General features: G+C 49.8%; 1 protein-coding gene across 8 annotated transcripts in view; it reads right to left on the bottom strand.

Moving 5' to 3' along the window:
- The window catches only part of LOC139409593 (HECT and RLD domain containing E3 ubiquitin protein ligase 2), a 217,678-nt gene that overhangs the window by 95,796 nt on the left and 100,777 nt on the right, over positions 1 to 21,105 (bottom strand). For all 8 annotated transcript variants that reach the window (XR_011634432.1, XM_071154987.1, XM_071154989.1 and 5 more), the window contains exons 40-48: positions 17,887 to 18,034; positions 17,012 to 17,208; positions 16,011 to 16,241; positions 15,291 to 15,429; positions 12,481 to 12,627; positions 11,728 to 11,870; positions 8,287 to 8,551; positions 5,564 to 5,721; positions 284 to 382 (exon numbers count right to left, since the gene is read on the bottom strand). Coding sequence is in view for 7 of the 8 variants with exons in the window: in XM_071154987.1 (XP_071011088.1) it covers positions 284 to 382; positions 5,564 to 5,721; positions 8,287 to 8,551; positions 11,728 to 11,870; positions 12,481 to 12,627; positions 15,291 to 15,429; positions 16,011 to 16,241; positions 17,012 to 17,208; positions 17,887 to 18,034 (1,527 nt within the window). In the remaining variant the exon portion in view is untranslated. The remainder of the gene's footprint in view (positions 1 to 283; positions 383 to 5,563; positions 5,722 to 8,286; positions 8,552 to 11,727; positions 11,871 to 12,480; positions 12,628 to 15,290; positions 15,430 to 16,010; positions 16,242 to 17,011; positions 17,209 to 17,886; positions 18,035 to 21,105) is intronic.

Here is a 21,105-nt window from a genome sequence, read left to right on the forward strand (position 1 = left end):
CCACTCTACCATAAAGGCCTGATTGTTGGCGTTCTGCAGAGATGGTTGTCCTTCTGGAAGGTTCTCCCATCTCCACAGAGTAACTCTGGAGCTCTGTCAGAGTGACCATCGGGTTCTTGGTCACCTCCCTGGCCAAGGCCCTTCTCCACTGATTGCTCAGTTTGGCCAGGCGGAAGTCTTACCTGAATGTTCTCTGATATAAACAGCAGTCCTACCTGAATGTTCTCTGATATAAACAGCAGCATTACCTGAATGTTATCTCTGATGTAAACAGCAGTCTTACCTGAATGTTCTCTCTGATGTAAACAGCATAGTCATCGTTGCTCTGGAAATCTGATTGGTTCTTAAAGGTCTGAGTCTCCGTCACCACTGCACCAGGAGGCTGAGGACACAGAGAGATGTAAAATGTATCAATGAATTCATCTAACGTGAAAGTTCCAGGTTGAGTTCCAACATTATAGTAGCTACACATGATAAAAGAACCACGGGTGATTCCCAGTGTCATTGGTCCTGCAGTAATGGCTGCAGGGATCTATGGGTGATTCCCAGTGTCATTGGTTCAGCAGTAATGGCTGCAGAGATCTATGGGTGATTCCCAGTGTCATTGGTTCAGCAGTAATGGCTGCAGGGATCTATGGGTGATTCCCAGTGTCATTGGTTCAGCAGTAATGGCTGCAGAGATCTATGGGTGATTCCCAGTGTCATTGGTTCAGCAGTAATGGCTGCAGAGATCTATGGGTGATTCCCAGAGTCATTGGTTCAGCAGTAATAGCTGCAGGGATCTATGGGTGATTCCCAGTGTCATTGGTTCAGCAGTAATGGCTGCAGAGATCTATGGGTGATTCCCAGTGTCATTGGTTCAGCAGTAATGGCTGCAGGGATCTATGGGTGATTCCCAGTGTCATTGGTTCAGCAGTAATGGCTGCAGAGATCTATGGGTGATTCCCAGAGTCATTGGTTCAGCAGTAATGGCTGCAGAGATCTATGGGTGATTCCCAGTGTCATTGGTTCAGCAGTAAGGGCTGCAGAGATCTATGGGTGATTCCCAGAATCATTGGTTCAGCAGTAATGGCTGCAGAGATCTATGGGTGATTCCCAGTGTCATTGGTTCAGCAGTAATGGCTGCAGAGATCTATGGGTGATTCCCAGTGTCATTGGTTCAGCAGTAATGGCTGCAGGGATCTATGGGTGATTCCCAGTGTCATTGGTTCAGCAGTAATGGCTGCAGTGATCTATGGGTGATTCCCAGAGTCATTGGTTCAGCAGTAATGGCTGCAGGGATCTATGGGTGATTCCCAGTGTCATTGGTTCAGCAGTAATGGCTGCAGAGATCTATGGGTGATTCCCAGTGTCATTGGTTCAGCAGTAATGGCTGCAGAGATCTATGGGTGATTCCCAGTGTCATTGGTTCAGCAGTAATGGCTGCAGAGATCTATGGGTGATTCCCAGTGTCATTGGTTCAGCAGTAATGGCTGCAGAGATCTATGGGTGATTCCCAGAGTCATTGGTTCAGCAGTAATGGCTGCAGGGATCTATGGGTGATTCCCAGTGTCATTGGTTCAGCAGTAATGGCTGCAGAGATCTATGGGTGATTCCCAGTGTCATTGGTTCAGCAGTAATGGCTGCAGAGATCTATGGGTGATTCCCAGAGTCATTGGTTCAGCAGTAATGGCTGCAGAGATCTATGGGTGATTCCCAGAGTCATTGGTTCAGCAGTAATGGCTGCAGAGATCTATGGGTGATTCCCAGTGTCATTGGTTCAGCAGTAAGGGCTGCAGAGATCTATGGGTGATTCCCAGTGTCATTGGTTCAGCAGTAATGGCTGCAGGGATCTATGGGTGATTCCCAGTGTCATTGGTTCAGCAGTAAGGGCTGCAGAGATCTATGGGTGATTCCCAGTGTCATTGGTTCAGCAGTAATGGCTGCAGAGATCTATGGGTGATTCCCAGTGTCATTGGTTCAGCAGTAATGGCTGCAGAGATCTATGGGTGATTCCCAGAGTCATTGGTTCAGCAGTAATGGCTGCAGGGATCTATGGGTGATTCCCAGTGTCATTGGTTCAGCAGTAATGGCTGCAGAGATCTATGGGTGATTCCCAGTGTCATTGGTTCAGCAGTAATGGCTGCAGAGATCTATGGGTGATTCCCAGAGTCATTGGTTCAGCAGTAATGGCTGCAGAGATCTATGGGTGATTCCCAGAGTCATTGGTTCAGCAGTAATGGCTGCAGAGATCTATGGGTGATTCCCAGTGTCATTGGTTCAGCAGTAAGGGCTGCAGAGATCTATGGGTGATTCCCAGTGTCATTGGTTCAGCAGTAATGGCTGCAGGGATCTATGGGTGATTCCCAGTGTCATTGGTTCAGCAGTAATGGCTGCAGAGATCTATGGGTGATTCCCAGTGTCATTGGTTCAGCAGTAATGGCTGCAGAGATCTATGGGTGATTCCCAGTGTCATTGGTTCAGCAGTAATAGCTGCAGAGATTTGTATTAGCTGGGTCTGTAGCCAGGTAGGGGTGTATTAGCTGGGTCTGTAGCCAGGTAGGGGTGTATTAGCTGGGTCTGTGACCAGGTAGGGGTGTATTAGCTGGGTCTGTAGCCAGGTAGGGGTGTATTAGCTGGGTCTGTGACCAGGTAGGGGTGTATTAGCTGGGTCTGTGACCAGGTAGGGGTGTATTAGCTGGGTCTGTAGCCAGGTAGGGGTGTATTAGCTGGGTCTGTAGCCAGGTAGGGGTGTATTAGCTGGGTCTGTAGCCAGGTAGGGGTGTATTAGCTGGGTCTGTGACCAGGTAGGGGTGTATTAGCTGGGTCTGTGACCAGGTAGGGGTGTATTAGCTGGGTCTGGAGCCAGGTAGGGGTGTATTAGCTGGGTCTGGAGCCAGGTAGGGGTGTATTAGCTGGGTCTGTGACCAGGTAGGGGTGTATTAGCTGGGTCTGTGACCAGGTAGGGGTGTATTAGCTGGGTCTGTGACCAGGTAGGGGTGTATTAGCTGGGTCTGTGACCAGGTAGGGGTGTATTAGCTGGGTCTGGAGCCAGGTAGGGGTGTATTAGCTGGGTCTGGAGCCAGGTAGGGGTGTATTAGCTGGGTCTGTGACCAGGTAGGGGTGTATTAGCTGGGTCTGTGACCAGGTAGGGGTGTATTAGCTGGGTCTGTAGGTGTATTAGCTGGGTCTGTGACCAGGTAGGGGTGTATTAGCTGGGTCTGTGACCAGGTAGGGGTGTATTAGCTGGGTCTGGAGCCAGGTAGGGGTGTATTAGCTGGGTCTGTAGCCAGGTAGGGGTGTATTAGCTGGGTCTGTAGGTGTATTAGCTGGGTCTGTGACCAGGTAGGGGTGTATTAGCTGGGTCTGTGACCAGGTAGGGGTGTATTAGTTGGGTCTGGAGCCAGGTAGGGGTGTATTAGCTGGGTCTGTAGCCAGGTAGGGGTGTATTAGCTGGGTCTGTAGCCAGGTAGGGGTGTATTAGCTGGGTCTGTAGCCAGGTAGGGGTGTATTAGCTGGGTCTGTAGCCAGGTAGGGGTGTATTAGCTGGGTCTGGAGCCAGGTAGGGGTGTATTAGCTGGGTCTGGAGCCAGGTAGGGGTGTATTAGCTGGGTCTGGAGCCAGGTAGGGGTGTATTAGCTGGGTCTGTAGGTGTATTAGCTGGGTCTGGAGCCAGGTAGGGGTGTATTAGCTGGGTCTGTGACCAGGTAGGGGTGTATTAGCTGGGTCTGTGACCAGGTAGGGGTGTATTAGCTGGGTCTGTGACCAGGTAGGGGTGTATTAGCTGGGTCTGGAGCCAGGTAGGGGTGTATTAGCTGGGTCTGTAGCCAGGTAGGGGTGTATTAGCTGGGTCTGTAGCCAGGTAGGGGTGTATTAGCTGGGTCTGTGACCAGGTAGGGGTGTATTAGTTGGGTCTGGAGCCAGGTAGGGGTGTATTAGCTGGGTCTGTGACCAGGTAGGGGTGTATTAGCTGGGTCTGTAGCCAGGTAGGGGTGTATTAGCTGGGTCTGGAGCCAGGTAGGGGTGTATTAGCTGGGTCTGTAGCCAGGTAGGGGTGTATTAGCTGGGTCTGTAGCCAGGTAGGGGTGTATTAGCTGGGTCTGGAGCCAGGTAGGGGTGTATTAGCTGGGTCTGGAGCCAGGTAGGGGTGTATTAGCTGGGTCTGGAGCCAGGTAGGGGTGTATTAGCTGGGTCTGTAGCCAGGTAGGGGTGTATTAGCTGGGTCTGTAGCCAGGTAGGGGTGTATTAGCTGGGTCTGTGACCAGGTAGGGGTGTATTAGCTGGGTCTGTAGCCAGTTAGGGGTGTATTAGCTGGGTCTGTAGCCAGGTAGGGGTGTATTAGCTGGGTCTGTAGCCAGGTAGGGGTGTATTAGCTGGGTCTGGAGCCAGGTAGGGGTGTATTAGCTGGGTCTGTGACCAGGTAGGGGTGTATTAGCTGGGTCTGGAGCCAGGTAGGGGTGTATTAGCTGGGTCTGGAGCCAGGTAGGGGTGTATTAGCTGGGTCTGGAGCCAGGTAGGGGTGTATTAGCTGGGTCTGTAGCCAGGTAGGGGTGTATTAGCTGGGTCTGTGACCAGGTAGGGGTGTATTAGCTGGGTCTGTAGCCAGGTAGGGGTGTATTAGCTGGGTCTGTAGCCAGTTAGGGGTGTATTAGCTGGGTCTGTGACCAGGTAGGGGTGTATTAGCTGGGTCTGTAGCCAGGTAGGGGTGTATTAGCTGGGTCTGTGACCAGGTAGGGGTGTATTAGCTGGGTCTGTGACCAGGTAGGGGTGTATTAGCTGGGTCTGGAGCCAGGTAGGGGTGTATTAGCTGGGTCTGTAGCCAGGTAGGGGTGTATTAGCTGGGTCTGGAGCCAGGTAGGGGTGTATTAGCTGGGTCTGTAGCCAGTTAGGGGTGTATTAGCTGGGTCTGTAGCCAGGTAGGGGTGTATTAGCTGGGTCTGTAACCAGGTAGGGGTGTATTAGTTGGGTCTGGAGCCAGGTAGGGGTGTATTAGCTGGGTCTGTAGCCAGGTAGGGGTGTATTAGCTGGGTCTGTAGCCAGGTAGGGGTGTATTAGCTGGGTCTGGAGCCAGGTAGGGGTGTATTAGCTGGGTCTGTGACCAGGTAGGGGTGTATTAGCTGGGTCTGTAGCCAGGTAGGGGTGTATTAGCTGGGTCTGGAGCCAGGTAGGGGTGTATTAGCTGGGTCTGTGACCAGGTAGGGGTGTATTAGCTGGGTCTGTAGCCAGGTAGGGGTGTATTAGCTGGGTCTGGAGCCAGGTAGGGGTGTATTAGCTGGGTCTGTAGCCAGGTAGGGGTGTATTAGCTGGGTCTGGAGCCAGGTAGGGGTGTATTAGCTGGGTCTGTGACCAGGTAGGGGTGTATTAGCTGGGTCTGGAGCCAGGTAGGGGTGTATTAGCTGGGTCTGTGACCAGGTAGGGGTGTATTAGCTGGGTCTGTGACCAGGTAGGGGTGTATTAGCTGGGTCTGTAGCCAGGTAGGGGTGTATTAGCTGGGTCTGGAGCCAGGTAGGGGTGTATTAGCTGGGTCTGTGACCAGGTAGGGGTGTATTAGCTGGGTCGGTAACCAAGTGACAGGTAAACACACCACTGGGAAGGCTGTGGGAGCCTGCTCCTCCAGCTCCTCCTCCGGCTCCTCCTCCAGCTCCTCCTCAGAGTAGTCATCAGACACCGTGTCAACATCAGACAGCTCTGTCACCTGGACATCAGGATGGTCCAGCAACCAGGCCACTAAAGACTCCACACCTACAGGACAACACACATTAATACACACATAACATTAACACAGACACACACATTAATACACACACAACATTAACTGTATACACACCATTACAATACTGTTGGAGCTCACTGTATACACACCATCACAATACTGTTGGAGCTCACTGTATACACACCATCAAAATAAGGTTGGAGCTCACTGTATACACACCATCACAATACTGTTGGAGCTCACTGTATACACACCATCACAATAAGGTTGGAGCTCACTGTATACACACCATCACAATACTGTTGGAGCTCACTGTATACACACCATCACATTAAGGTTGGAGCTCACTGTATACACACCATCACAATACTGTTGGAGCTCACTGTATACACACCATCACAATAAGGTTGGAGCTCACTGTATACACACCATCACAATAAGGTTGGAGCTCACTGTATACACACCATCACAATAAGGTTGGAGCTCACTGTATACACACCATCACAATACTGTTGGAGCTCACTGTATACACACCATCACAATACTGTTGGAGCTCACTGTATACACACCATCACAATAAGGTTGGAGCTCACTGTATACACACCATCACATTAAGGTTGGAGCTCACTGTATACACACCATCACAATAAGGTTGGAGCTCACTGTATACACACCATCACAATACTGTTGGAGCTCACTGTATACACACCATCACAATACTGTTGGAGCTCACTGTATACACACCATCACAATAAGGTTGGAGCTCACTGTATACACACCATCACATTAAGGTTGGAGCTCACTGTATACACACCATCACAATAAGGTTGGAGCTCACTGTATACACACCATCACAATACTGTTGGAGCTCACTGTATACACACCATCACATTAAGGTTGGAGCTCACTGTATACACACCATCACATTAAGGTTGGAGCTCACTGTATACACACCATCACAATACTGTTGGAGCTCACTGTATACACACCATCACAATAAGGTTGGAGCTCACTGTATACACACCATCACAATAAGGTTGGAGCTCACTGTATACACACCATCACAATAAGGTTGGAGCTCACTGTATACACACCATCACAATACTGTTGGAGCTCACTGTATACACACCATCACAATACTGTTGGAGCTCACTGTATACACACCATCACAATAAGGTTGGAGCTCACTGTATACACACCATCACATTAAGGTTGGAGCTCACTGTATACACACCATCACAATAAGGTTGGAGCTCACTGTATACACACCATCACAATACTGTTGGAGCTCACTGTATACACACCATCACAATACTGTTGGAGCTCACTGTATACACACCATCACAATAAGGTTGGAGCTCACTGTATACACACCATCACATTAAGGTTGGAGCTCACTGTATACACACCATCACAATAAGGTTGGAGCTCACTGTATACACACCATCACAATACTGTTGGAGCTCACTGTATACACACCATCACATTAAGGTTGGAGCTCACTGTATACACACCATCACAATAAGGTTGGCGCTCACTGTATACACAACATCACAATAAGGTTGGAGCTCACTGTATACACACCATCACAATAAGGTTGGAGCTCACTGTATACACACCATCACAATACTGTTGGAGCTCACTGTATACACACCATCACAATAAGGTTGGAGCTCACTGTATACACACCATCACAATACTGTTGGAGCTCACTGTATACACACCATCACAATACTGTTGGAGCTCACTGTATACACACCATCACAATACTGTTGGAGCTCACTGTATACACACCATCACATTAAGGTTGGAGCTCACTGTATACACACCATCACAATACTGTTGGAGCTCACTGTATACACACCATCACAATACTGTTGGAGCTCACTGTATACACACCATCACATTAAGGTTGGAGCTCACTGTATACACACCATCACAATACTGTTGGAGCTCACTGTATACACACCATCACAATACTGTTGGAGCTCACTGTATACACACCATCACAATAAGGTTGGAGCTCACTGTATACACACCATCACATTAAGGTTGGAGCTCACTGTATACACACCATCACAATACTGTTGGAGCTCACTGTATACACACCATCACAATACTGTTGGAGCTCACTGTATACACACCATCACATTAAGGTTGGAGCTCACTGTATACACACCATCACAATACTGTTGGAGCTCACTGTATACACACCATCACAATACTGTTGGAGCTCACTGTATACACACCATCACAATACTGTTGGAGCTCACTGTATACACACCATCACATTAAGGTTGGAGCTCACTGTATACACACCATCACAATACTGTTGGAGCTCACTGTATACACACCATCACATTAAGGTTGGAGCTCACTGTATACACACCATCACAATACTGTTGGAGCTCACTGTATACACACCATCACATTAAGGTTGGAGCTCACTGTATACACAGCATCACAATAAGGTTGGAGCTCACTGTATACACACCATCACAATACTGTTGGAGCTCACTGTATACACACCATCACAATACTGTTGGAGCTCACTGTATACACACTATCACACACATACATATGTTAAACAGTACCTGGTACACCAGAGGCGCTGCCGGTCCCAGACAGAGACTTGAGGGAAAACTCGATATTGTTCCTATGGAAACCCATTTCCATCAGCTGTAGTACAATGGGCAGCGGGGGGACAGGAGAGGCCTTCTGCTTCTTCTGTTTAGGGACCTTGACGTGCTGCACGGTGATAGGGGTAGTGGCCTCACTGGAGCTACTGCTCTCAAACAGGGGGGAGGAGGGGTGGGTGGACTCCACGGCCAGGTACTGACACACTGCTAGGGCTGCAGTCTAGAGGGGCAGAAACAACATCAGTACTGACACACTGCAGTCTAGATGGGCAGAAACAACATCAGTACTGACACACTGCAGTCTAGAAGGACAGAAACAACATCAGTACTTACACACTGCAGTCTAGAAGGACAGAAACAACATCAGTACTGACACACTGCAGTCTAGAGGGATAGAAACAACATCAGTACTGACACACTGCTAGGGCTGCAGCCTAGATGGGCAGAAACAACATAAGTACTGACACACTGCTAGGGCTGCAGTCTAGAGGGACAGAAACAACATCAGTACTGACACACTGCAGTCTAGAGGGACAGAAACAACATCAGTACTGACACACTGCAGTCTAGAGGGATAGAAACAACATCAGTACTGACACACTGCAGTCTAGAGGGACAGAAACAACATCAGTACTGACACACTGCAGTCTAGAGGGATATAAACAACATCAGTACTGACACACTGCAGTCTAGAGGGACAGAAATAACATCAGTACCGACACACTGCAGACTAGAGGGACAGAAACAACATCAGTACTGACACACTGCAGTCTAGAGGAACAGAAACAACATCAGTACTGACACACTGCAGTCTAGAGGGACAGAAACAACATCAGTACTGACACACTGCAGTCTAGAGGGGCAGAAACAACATCAGTACTGACACACTGCTAGGGCTGCAGTCTAGAGGGATAGAAACAACATCAGTACTGACACACTGCTAGGGCTGCAGACTAGAGGGACAGAAACAACATCAGTACTGACACACTGCTAGGGCTGCAGACTAGAGGGACAGAAACAACATCAGTACTGACACACTGCAGTCTAGAGGGATAGAAACAACATCAGTACTGACACACTACTAGGGCTGCAGACTAGAGGGATAGAAACAACATCAGTACTGACACACTGCTAGGGCTGCAGTCTAGAGGGACAGAAACAACATCAGTACTGACACACTGCAGTCTAGAGGGACAGAAACAACATCAGTACTGACACACTGCAGTCTAGAGGGATAGAAACAACATCAGTACTGACACACTGTAGTCTAGAGGGATAGAAACAACATCAGTACTGACACACTGCAGTCTAGAGGGATAGAAACAACATCAGTACTGACACACTGCAGTCTAGAGGGATAGAAACAACATCAGTACTGACACACTGCAGACTAGAGGGACAGAAATAACATCAGTACTGACACACTGCAGTCTAGAGGGACAGAAACAACATCAGTACTGACACACTGCAGTCTAGAGGGACAGAAACAACATCAGTACTGACACACTGCAGTCTAGAGGAACAGACACAACATCAGTACTGACACACTGCAGTCTAGAAGGACAGAAACAACATCAGTACTGACACACTGCAGTCTAGAGGGACAGAAACAACATCAGTACTGACACACTGCAGTCTAGAGGGACAGAAACAACATCAGTACTGACACACTGCAGTCTAGAGGGACAGAAACAACATCAGTACTGACACACTGCAGTCTAGAGGAACAGAAACAACATCAGTACTGACACACTGCAGTCTAGAGGGACAGAAACAACATCAGTACTGACACACTGTAGTCTAGAGGGACAGAAACAACATCAGTACTGACACACTGCAGTCTAGAGGGATAGAAACAACATCAGCACTGACACACTGCAGTCTAGAGGGATAGAAACAACATCAGTACTGACACACTGCAGTCTAGAGGGACAGAAACAACATCAGTACTGACACACTGCAGTCTAGAGGGACAGAAACAACATCAGTACTGACACACTGCAGTCTAGAGGAACAGAAACAACATCAGTACTGAAATAATTAGAAGGAAAACCTTTTGATGTCTCCAGATTGACTTTAGAGGCAGTATAACATTAGCTAGCTAGCTAAGATGGAAGGGAGACCACCAGATTTTAGCTAGGCAATGTTAGCATTGATAGCTATTTTGGACGAACTTTGCTGGCTAATGACACCATTGCCACCTGTCTAATACATTTGACAACATGATGACGATGACAAAGTTGTTTCTTACTAAATATTTTTCTACTTGAGCCATGACAGTGTATTCCCAAGTCCCTAAAGGGTCATTTAGATGGCACAGCCATTAGCCCCCGATACCAAGCCATTAGCCCCCGGTACCAAGCCATTAGCCCCCGGTACCAAGCCATTAGCCCCCGGTACCAAGCCATTAGCCCCCGGTACCAAGCCATTAGCCCCCGGTACCAAGCCATTAGCCCCCGGTACCAAGCCATTAGCCCCCGGTACCAAGTCATTAGCCCCCAGTACCAAGCCATTAGCCCCCGGTACCAAGCCATTAGCCCCCGGTACCAAGCCATTAGCCCCCGGTACCAAGCCATTAAGGTACCAAGCCATTAGCCCCCGGTACCGAGCCATTAGCCCCCGGTACCGAGCCATTAGCCCCCGGTACACAGCCATTAGCCCCTGATACCAAGCCATTAGCCCCCGGTACCAAGCCATTAGCCCCCGGTACCAAGCCATTAGCCCCCGGTACCAAGCCATTAGCCCCCGGTACCAAGCCATTAGCCCCCGGTACCAAGCCATTAGCCCCCGGTACCAAGCCATTAGCCCCCGGTACCAAGCCATTAGCCCCCGGTACCAAGCCATTAGCCCCCGGTACCAAGTCATTAGCCCCCGGTACCAAGCCATTAGCCCCCGGTACCAAGCCATTAGCCCCCGGTACCAAGCCATTAAGGTACCAAGCCATTAGCCCCTGGTACCGAGCCATTAGCCCCCGGTACCGAGCCATTAGCCCCCGGTACCGAGCCATTAGCCCCCGGTACACAGCCATTAGCCCCCGGTACCAAGTCATTAGCCCCCGATACCAAGCCATTAGCCCCCGGTACCAAGCCATTAGCCCCCGGTACCAAGCCATTAGCCCCCGGTACCAAGCCATTAGCCCCCGGTACCAAGCCATTAGCCCCCGGTACCAAGCCATTAGCCCCCGGTACCAAGCCATTAACCCCCGGTACCAAGCCATTAGCCCCCGGTACCAAGCCATTAGCCCCCGGTACCAAGCCATTAGCCCCCGGTACCAAGCCATTAGCCCCCGGTACCAAGCCATTAGCCCCCGTTCCACTTTTGACTTTTAATTTATTGTATTTTGCCAAAAAACTGGAAATTACTGCCTAACGGAAACGCAGGTGTGCCTGTACTTACCTCCAGTTCCTGCCTGTTGAAGATGGCCTTGATAGGTGAGGGCTGTGTGGCTGCAGAAAGGAGCTGCTGGAGGAGGATAAGGGGAGGCAGGGGACCCTCAGGAGACAGGTCACCCACGTCTGGAGACACAGCAGTAGGCTCCTCTGTAAGGAGAGGGAGGAGCATAAGGGGAGGCAGGGGACCCTCAGGAGACAGGTCACCCATGTCTAGAGACACAGCCATAGGCTCCTCTGTAAGGACAGGGAGGAGGATAAGGAGAGGGAAGAGGATAAGGGGGACAGGGGACAGGTCACCCACGTCTGGAGACATAGCCGTAGGCTCCTCTGTAAGGAGAGGGAGGGGGCCCTCAGGTCACCCAATAAATATCTACAATGTCAACCATTCAATAGACACTTTCTCCAAGTTGTCATTATATCCACCCACAAGGGGACCAGACTTGCGCTGCTAGGGTTAGATCTGACCTGGAATCAGTGCTTACCACTGGGGTTGGGTAGGAGGTTGAGTACTTGATCTGACCCGGAATCAGTGCTAATCACCGGGGTTGGGTACGAGGTTGAGTACTAGATCTGACCCGGAATCAGTGCTTACCACCGGGGTTGGGTGGGAGGTCTAGTAGTAGATCTGACCTGGAATCAGTGCTAATCACCAGGGTTGGGTACGAGGTTGAGTACTAGATCTGACCCGGAATCAGTGCTTACCACCGGGGTTGGGTGGGAGGTCTAGTACTAGATCTGACCTGGAATCAGTGCTTACCACCAGAGTTGGGTGGGAGATCCAGCACGGCAGCCTGTGAGAGGATCTGTCGTAGTTTGTCCTGGTGTGAGAGGAGGGTCCTGGCTGCCTTCAGGATGTACAGTCTCAGCTGCTGGCACCGCAAGAGGCCAACATCGACCTGGTCAGCTAGATGACAACCACACACAGTTACACCCGGACTGTCACAAACACACACTGAACAGACAGACTTCTACTGTGTGAAATAGAGTTAGGATGAGAGACTAACAGGAGGTTGAACCATTCAACAGGAACCCACCACATCATGTACCACAGCACTAAGCAGAACACGGCCAGAAAGACAACAGGAACCCACCACATAATGTACCACAGCACTAAGCAGAACACGGCCAGAAAGGCAACAGGAACCCACCACATCATGTACCACAGCGCTAAGCAGAACACGGCCAGAAGGGCAACAGGAACCCACCACATCATGTACCACAGCAATAAGCAGAACACGGCCAGAAAGGCAACAGGAACCCACCATATCGTAGTACGGTAACCTACGGTAATGTCAGCACCGTAACCTACGGTAACGTCAGCACGCTAACCTACGGTAACGTCAGCACGCTAACCTACGGTAACGTCAGTACGTTAACTAACCTACGGTAACGTCAGTACGTTACCTAACCTACGGTAACGTCAGTACGTTACCTAACCTACGGTAACGTCAGTACGTTACCTAACCTACGGTAACGTCAGTACGGTAACCTACGGTAACGTCAGTACGGTAACCAACGGTAACCAACGGTTAGAAGGTGTCCAATTGGACTAGCTTCAGGTCTTAGCTGTAAATTAAATATGATTTTTTTTACGGTAACCAACGGTAACGTCAGTACGGTAACCAACGGTAACGTTAGTACGGTAACGTCAGTACGGTAACCAACGGTAACGTCAGTACGGTAACGTCAGTACAGTAACCAACGGTAACGTCAGTACGGTAACGTCAGTACGGTAGCCTACGGTAACGTCAGTACGGTAACCTACGGTAACGTCAGTACGGTAACCTACGGTAACGTCAGTACGGTAACGTCAGTACGGTAACGTCAGTACGGTAACGTCAGTACGGCAACCAACGGCAACGTCAGTACGGCAACCTACGGTAACGTCAGTACGGCAACCTACGGTAACGTCAGTACGGCAACCTACGGTAACGTCAGTACGGTAACATCAGTACAGTAACGTCAGTACGGTAACATCAGTACAGTAACCTACGGTAACATCAGTACAGCAACCTACAGTAACGTCAGTACAGTAACGTCAGTACGGTAACCTACGGTAACATCAGTACGGTAACCTACGGTAACATCAGTACGGCAACCTACGGTAACGCCAGCACGGTAACCTACGGTAACGTCAGCACGGTAACCTACGGTAACGTCAGCACGGTAACCTACGGTAACGTCAGCACGGTAACCTACGGTAACGTCAGCAAGGTAACCTACGGTAACGTCAGTACAGTAACCTAAGGTAACGTCAGCACAGTACCCTACGGTAACGTCAGCAAAGTAACCTACGGTAACGTCAGCACGGTAACCTACGGTAACGTCAGCACGGTAACCTACGGTAACGTCAGCACGGTAACGTCAGCACGGTAACCTACGGTAACGTCAGCACGGTAACGTCAGCACGGTAACCTACGGTAACGTCAGCACGGTAACCTACGGTAACGTCAGCACGGTAACCTACAGTAACGTCAGCACGGTTCGCCAGCACGGTAACCTACGGTAACGCCAGCACGGTAACCTACGGTAACGCCAGCACGGTAACCTACGGTAACGTCAGCACGGTAACCTACGGTAACGCCAGCACGGTAACCTACGGTAACGCCAGCACGGTAACCTACGGTAACGTCAGCACGGTAACCTACGGTAATGTCAGCACGGTACGCCAGCACGGTAACCTACGGTAACGCCAGCACGGTAACCTACGGTAACGCCAGCACGGTAACCTACGGTAACGTCAGCACGGTAACCTACGGTAACGTCAGCACGGTAACCTACGGCAAAGTCAGTACAGCACAGTAACCTACGGTAAGGTCAGCACAGTAACCTACGGTAAGGTCAGCACAGTAACCTACGGTAAGGTCAGTACAGTAACCTAAGGTAACGTCAGCACAGTAACCTACGGTAACATCAGCAAAGTAACCTACGGTAACATCAGCAAAGTAACATACGGTAACGCCAGCACGGTAACCTACGGTAACGTCAGCACGGTAACCTACGGTAACGTCAGAACGGTAACCTTCGGTAACGTCAGCACGGTAACGTCGGCACGGTAACCTACGGTAACGTCAGCACGGTAACCTACGGTAACGTCAGCACGGTAACCTACGGTAACGTCAGCACGGTAACCTACGGTAACGTCAGCACGGTAACCTACGGTAACGTCAGCACGGTAACCTACGGTAACGTCAGCACGGTACGCCAGCACGGTAACCTACGGTAACGCCAGCACGGTAACCTACGGTAACGCCAGCACGGTAACCTACGGTAACGCCAGCACGGTAACCTACGGTAACGTCAGCACGGTAACCTACGGTAACGTCAGCACGGTAACCTACGGTAACGTCAGCATGGTAACCTACGGTAACGTCAGCACGGTAACCTACGGTAACGTTAGCACGGTAACGTCAGCACGGTACGCCAGCACGGTAACCTACGGTAACGCCAGCTTTGTGACTCGGTGATTCAGAGAGTGATTCAGAGTTAACTACCACAGTTTGTGACTCAGTGATTCAGAGAGTTAACAACCAAAGTTTGTGACTCAGACAGTGATTCTGTGGATACCTGTGAGTCCGCGGCTGAGGGACTTCTTCAGGCGGTGTTTCTCCAGCTTGCTGCCGGCCAGGTTAACCAGTTGAGCCCAGACAACCAACATGGAGTCAGAGAAGGGAAGGTTCTGAACACTGAACGATACGACTGGTAGCTGGAGGACAGACACAGGGTCATTACAACAAGACCTGGAGATAATGGTGTGTGTGTGGACGTGTTGACCTATTCTTGTGGGGACCAGAAGTCCCTACGAGGTCTAATGCTATTTCTAGGCGGTTTAGGTTTAAGGTTAGAATTACGTTAAGGGTTAGGGTTAGGAGCTAGGGTTGGGTTTAAGGTTAGACTTTCAGGTTAAGGTTAGGATTAGGGTACGGGTTAGGAGCTAGGGTTGGGTTTAAGGTTAGACTTTCAGGTTAAGGTTAGGATTAGGGTACGGGTTAGGAGCTAGGGTTGGGTTTAAGGTTAGACTTTCAGGTTAAGGTTAGGATTAGGGTACGGGTTAGGAGCTAGGGTTGGGTTTAAGGTTAGACTTTCAGGTTAAGGTTAGGATTAGGGTACGGGTTAGGAGCTAGGGTTGGGTTTAAGGTTAGACTTTCAGGTTAAGGTTAGGATTAGGGTACGGGTTAGGGTTATGTTCAGGGAAAATAGGATTTTGAATGGGACTGAATTGTGTGTCCCCACAAGGTTAGCTGTACAAGACGGTGTGTGTGTGTGTGTTAACAGCAAAACACCTACTGGTTTGAGTTGGCTGAGCAGGCAGACCCGACATGTCCTCATCTCATGAAACTGCACTGTGATTCGTCCTTTAGGTGTGATGCGTGTGACCGTTCCCTCTCCATACTCCTCATGGATGACCTGTCCACCCAGCCTCAGCCTCCCGTCGATGCCCCCGATCACAGCCAGCACGGCCATCAGACTACCCACCCTGGGGCCCTCCGAGTCAGGAAAGTACTCCTCCAGGAGAGTCTAGGGACAGAGAGAGAGACAGAGAGAGAGACAGAGAGGGACAGAGAGAGAGACAGAGAGAGAGACAGAGAGACAGAGACAGAGAGACAGAGACAGAGGGACAGAGAGAAAGGGACAGAGAGAAAGGGACAGAGAGAAAGGGACAGAGAGACAGAGATAGAGAGACAGAGAGAGACAGAGAGAGAGACAGAGAGAGAGAGAGAGACAGAGAGAGAGACAGAGAGAGCGAGAGAGACAGAGAGAGAGAGAGAGACAGACAGACAGGGACAGAGAGAGAGGGACAGAGAGAGAGGGACAGAGAGAGGGACGGAGAGAGGGACAGAGAGAGGGACGGAGAGAGGGACGGAGAGAGGGACAGAGAGAGGGACAGAGAGAGGGACAGAGAGAGGGACAGAGAGAGGGACAGAGAGAGGGACAGAGAGAGGGACAGAGAGAGGGACAGAGAGAGAGAGAACATTTATACGGTGATAATTTCTACGATGCAGGTGTTTTCATAAAGAAGAGTAAAGTCCACATGAGGATGGACGTTAGAACCCTGCCATAAGGGTCGTGAAGAGTTATACAACAGTGAGATTGGGAGACTGAAGTTGATCCTGAGGGCGAAATCTCTCTTGAACACACACTAAGCGCTGCTACTCCCACATGAAGTCATCATCACATCACAAATATAAAAAGCCTTTTCAGTTGCAGATTCTCCGTTGAAAGAGCTTTTTAGTCCAGGACTTAGTGTGTGTCTGGGAAACGGGCCCATAGCAGTAAAACATGAGTACCGTGTCAGAGTGTCGTCCGGCCATCACATCTCCTATACAGCTGAGTTGACAGTTGATATAGTCGTTGAGCAGAGCGTTCCATTGGCCCAGGGAGTGCAGCGTGCGCAGCACAGCAACTATCTCCTCAGCCAGTGTACTGCTGTGACTGGCTGTCAGAGAGGCCTGGGGTCGGGACTTCCTACGTCTCAGAGAGCCCTCTGTGACAGGGACAGGAAGACATGTTATGACAGAGAACAGACAGAAGAAAGCAGATGAAGTTACTCTGAGGGAACGTTCTGCGTGAATACAGTGCTGCTCTTGGTCTTGTACATGGAGGATATTATTGGTCTTTCATGCCTTCGTTTGTCCTGAGGGGGTTCATGAAGTTGTATTAAACCTTAACATATCTCTGAGCAGTAGACAACCCAGGAAACCAAAGAGTTTAGGATCAGGGTGAGGGGTTAGGGGTCACGGATGAGGGTACATATATCAGAGCAGGGGCAAGTCAGAAGAGCAAAGTAGACAACCGAGGAAACGAAAGAGTTTAGGATCAGGGTGAGGGGTTAGGGGTCACAGGTTAGGGTACATATCTCAGAGCAGGGGCAGGTCAGAAGAACGAAGTAGACAACCCAGGAAACCAAATAGTGTAGGATCAGGGTGAGGGGTTAGGGGTCACGGGTTAGGGTACATATCTCAGAGCAGGGGCAGGTCAGAAGAACGAAGTAGACAACCCAGGAAACCAAAGAGTTTAGGATCAGGGTGAGGGGTTAAGGGTCACGGGTTAGGGTACATACCTCTGAGCAGGGGCAGGTCAGAGGACCGCAGTAGACAACCCAGGAAACCAAAGAGTTTAGGATCAGGGTGAGGGGTTAAGGGTCACGGGTTAGGGTACATACCTCTGAGCAGGGGCAGGTCAGAAGAGCAGGAGCGTAGTAGACACCCCAGGAATCCAAAGAGTTTTTCCACCAGGAACTTCATGTCCTGAGATCTCTCCATCTTGTCCCAGGAGGGGAGCACGGCCTGCAGCAGACGCAGAGCCAGGATCTGGAGACAGTGAGGAGACACTCGTTACACACAGAATAATATGGACACGGGATAAGGGGAATGTCTTGTTTAGCCATCTCTATAAAGCAGACGCAGAGCCAGGACGCAGAGCCAGGACGCAGAGCCAAGATCAGTTAGACAGCTGGAGACAGGGAGGAGGAGACTGTGTAAGGGACATGCCTCTTGGCAATCTCCCTCTCTATTCAGTCCCTTCTGGAGCGTGATGGAGGCCTGTACTGTCTCTCTGGAGCGTGATGGAGGCCTGTACTGTCCCTTCTGGAGACTGGAGGCCTGTACTGTGGAGCGTGATGGAGGCCTGAACTGTCTCTCTGGAGCCTGATGGAGACCTGTACTGTCTCTCTGGAGCCTGATGAAGGCCTGTACTGTCTCTCTGGAGCCTGATGGAGGCCTGTACTGTCCCTCTAGAGCGTGATGGAGGCCTGTACTGTCCCTCTAGAGCATGATGGGGGCCTGTACTGTCCCTTCTGGAGCCTGATGGAGGTCTGTACTGTCTCACCTGTCACATCTGTTTGACTGGTACCAAAGGCAGAGCCTCCCCAGCACCAGCAGGACATGACCACCAGTCTTTACTGGTACCAAAGACAGAGCTTCCCCAGCACCAGCAGGACATCACCACCAGTCTTTACTGGTACCAAAGGCAGGGCCTCCCCAGCACCAGCAGGACATCACAACCAGTCTTTACTGGTACCAAAGGCAGAGCATCCCCAGCACCAGCAGGACATCACCACCAGTCTTGTACTGTCTCTGGAGCGTGATGGAGGCCTGTACCGTCTCTGGAGCGTGATGGAGGCCTGTACCGTCTCTGGAGCGTGATGGAGGACGATACTGTCTCTGGAGCGTGATGGAGGACGATACTGTCTCTGGAGAGTGATGGAGGCCTGTACTGTGGAGCGTGATGGAGGCCTGAACTGTCTCTCTGGAGCCTGATGGAGACCTGTACTGTCTCTCTGGAGCCTGATGAAGGCCTGTACTGTCTCTCTGGAGCCTGATGAAGGCCTGTACTGTCTCTCTGGAGCCTGATGGAGGCCTGTACTGTCTCTCTGGAGCCTGATGGAGGCCTATACTGGCCCTTCTGGAGCTTGATGGATGCCTGTACTGTCTCTCTGGAGCCTGATGGAGGCCTGTACTGTCTCTCTGGAGCGTGACGGAGGCCTGTACTGTCCCTCTGGAGCGTGACGGAGGCCTGTACTGTCTCTCTGGAGCGTGACGGAGGCCTGTACTGTCTCTCTGGAGCATGACGGAGGCCTGTACTGTCTCTCTGGAGCGTGACGGAGGCCTGTACTGTCTCTCTGGAGCATGATGGAGACCAGTACTGTCTCTCTGGAGCATGATGGAGACCAGTACTGTCCCTCTAGAGCGTGATGGAGGCCTGTACTGTCCCTCTAGAGCGTGATGGAGGCCTGTACTGTCCCTCTAGAGCGTGATGGAGGCCTGTACTGTCTCTCTGGAGCATGATGGAGACCAGTACTGTCCCTCTAGAGCAGGGGTGTCAAAGTCAAATGGACGGAGGGCCAAATAAAAAAATCAGCTACAAGACGAGGGCCGGACTGTTCGAATGTTCATTGAAAAATTTTTAAATGACGCATATAGTCTAGTGAACCTAATTGAACCTACTGAAAACCTAACAAATATATTACAATATGATCAGATAAATAAAGCAATATTTTCTTATGGCTCTGTCAGTAATCTTTAATTTTCAACAGACACAAAAGACAAATTTCCTTTATATAAATATCCCCATAACATGAACATTAAATGAAAGAAACCGGTATTCAAGGCACCATCAGTAGACTATATTTTCTATTTTAGCAAAAGTGGGCTAAATTTACTTCAAAGAAAAAACAATAATAGCAATTTTCTATCATCCACTCAACTGAAATATTTTTAAAATATAATTGGATTGAAATACAAAAAAATAAAGTGCAAAAATCTATTAATCAAAAACAACACTTTGTTTAAGGAGAAGTAACATGCAGTGAAAACAAATATTAAATTTTAACTTTTAAACTTGAACTGAGTAAAAACTCTAAATATGTGATTGCACAGTAATGTTCACTTGTTTGAGGTTGAGGGTGATACTTGGTGGTGTCCCATCTTTTCCACAAGTTCATCAATGTTCGGGGTAAGGCTCTGAGCTGAAGAAATCCTCAGAATTGAGTGGAGGTGTTCAGCAGTAAGTCGACTTCTGTGTGATGTTTTGTTCAGGTTCATCAAAGAAAACAGTTGTTCACACAGGTATGTGCTGCCAAACATAGACAACGTTGTGGGCATTGTGCCGGGGAGGAAATGGGCGAACTCCGCAGCACCCACTGCCGCATATTTTGCCCTCAGTGCATCATTGCATTGGAGGTCAATCAACTCCATTTGGAGGTTTGGTGGTGAGCTTTCCACGTCAACAGCAAATGGGTTACCGAGCAGTTCCAACCTGCTTTTTTGTGCTTCAAAGTCAGCAAATCGGCGTCGAAAGTCAGCGGCAAGCATACCTATTTTATCAGCCAACTGTGTGCTCGGGAACGCACTGGTAGAGAGCTTCTCTTTCATGGTCTGGCAGCTGGGAAAGTGGCTCAAATTTTCTTTCCGCATCTGCGTCTCCCACAGAGTCAGTTTGGTTTTAAATGCCTTCACTGTACTGTACATATCAGAGATGACACGATCCCGACCCTGCAGCTGCAAGTTTATTGCATTCAGATGACTCGTAATGTCACACAGAAAAGCCATTTCACACAGAAACATTTCGTCTCGGAGTTGTGTTGTGTCTTTCCCTTTGCTGTCCAAGAACAGACAAATCTCCTCACGAAGCTCGAAACATCTTTGAAGCACCTTTCCCTGGCTTAGCCATCGCACCTCTGTGTGATAAGGCAAATCACCATGCTCCGTTTCTAACTCCGTCAGAAATGCCTTGAACTGGCGGTGATTCAAACCTTTGGCTCTGATAAAGTTAACTGTGCGCGTGATGATGCTCATTACATGCTCCATTTTCAAGGCTTTACCGCACAACGCTTCCTGGTGTATGATACAATGATAAGCTGTCAGCTCACCTGTCGCGTTTT

The sequence above is a fragment of the Oncorhynchus clarkii genome, chromosome 5, assembly GCF_045791955.1.
Source record: "Oncorhynchus clarkii lewisi isolate Uvic-CL-2024 chromosome 5, UVic_Ocla_1.0, whole genome shotgun sequence".
NCBI lineage: Eukaryota > Metazoa > Chordata > Actinopteri > Salmoniformes > Salmonidae > Oncorhynchus > Oncorhynchus clarkii.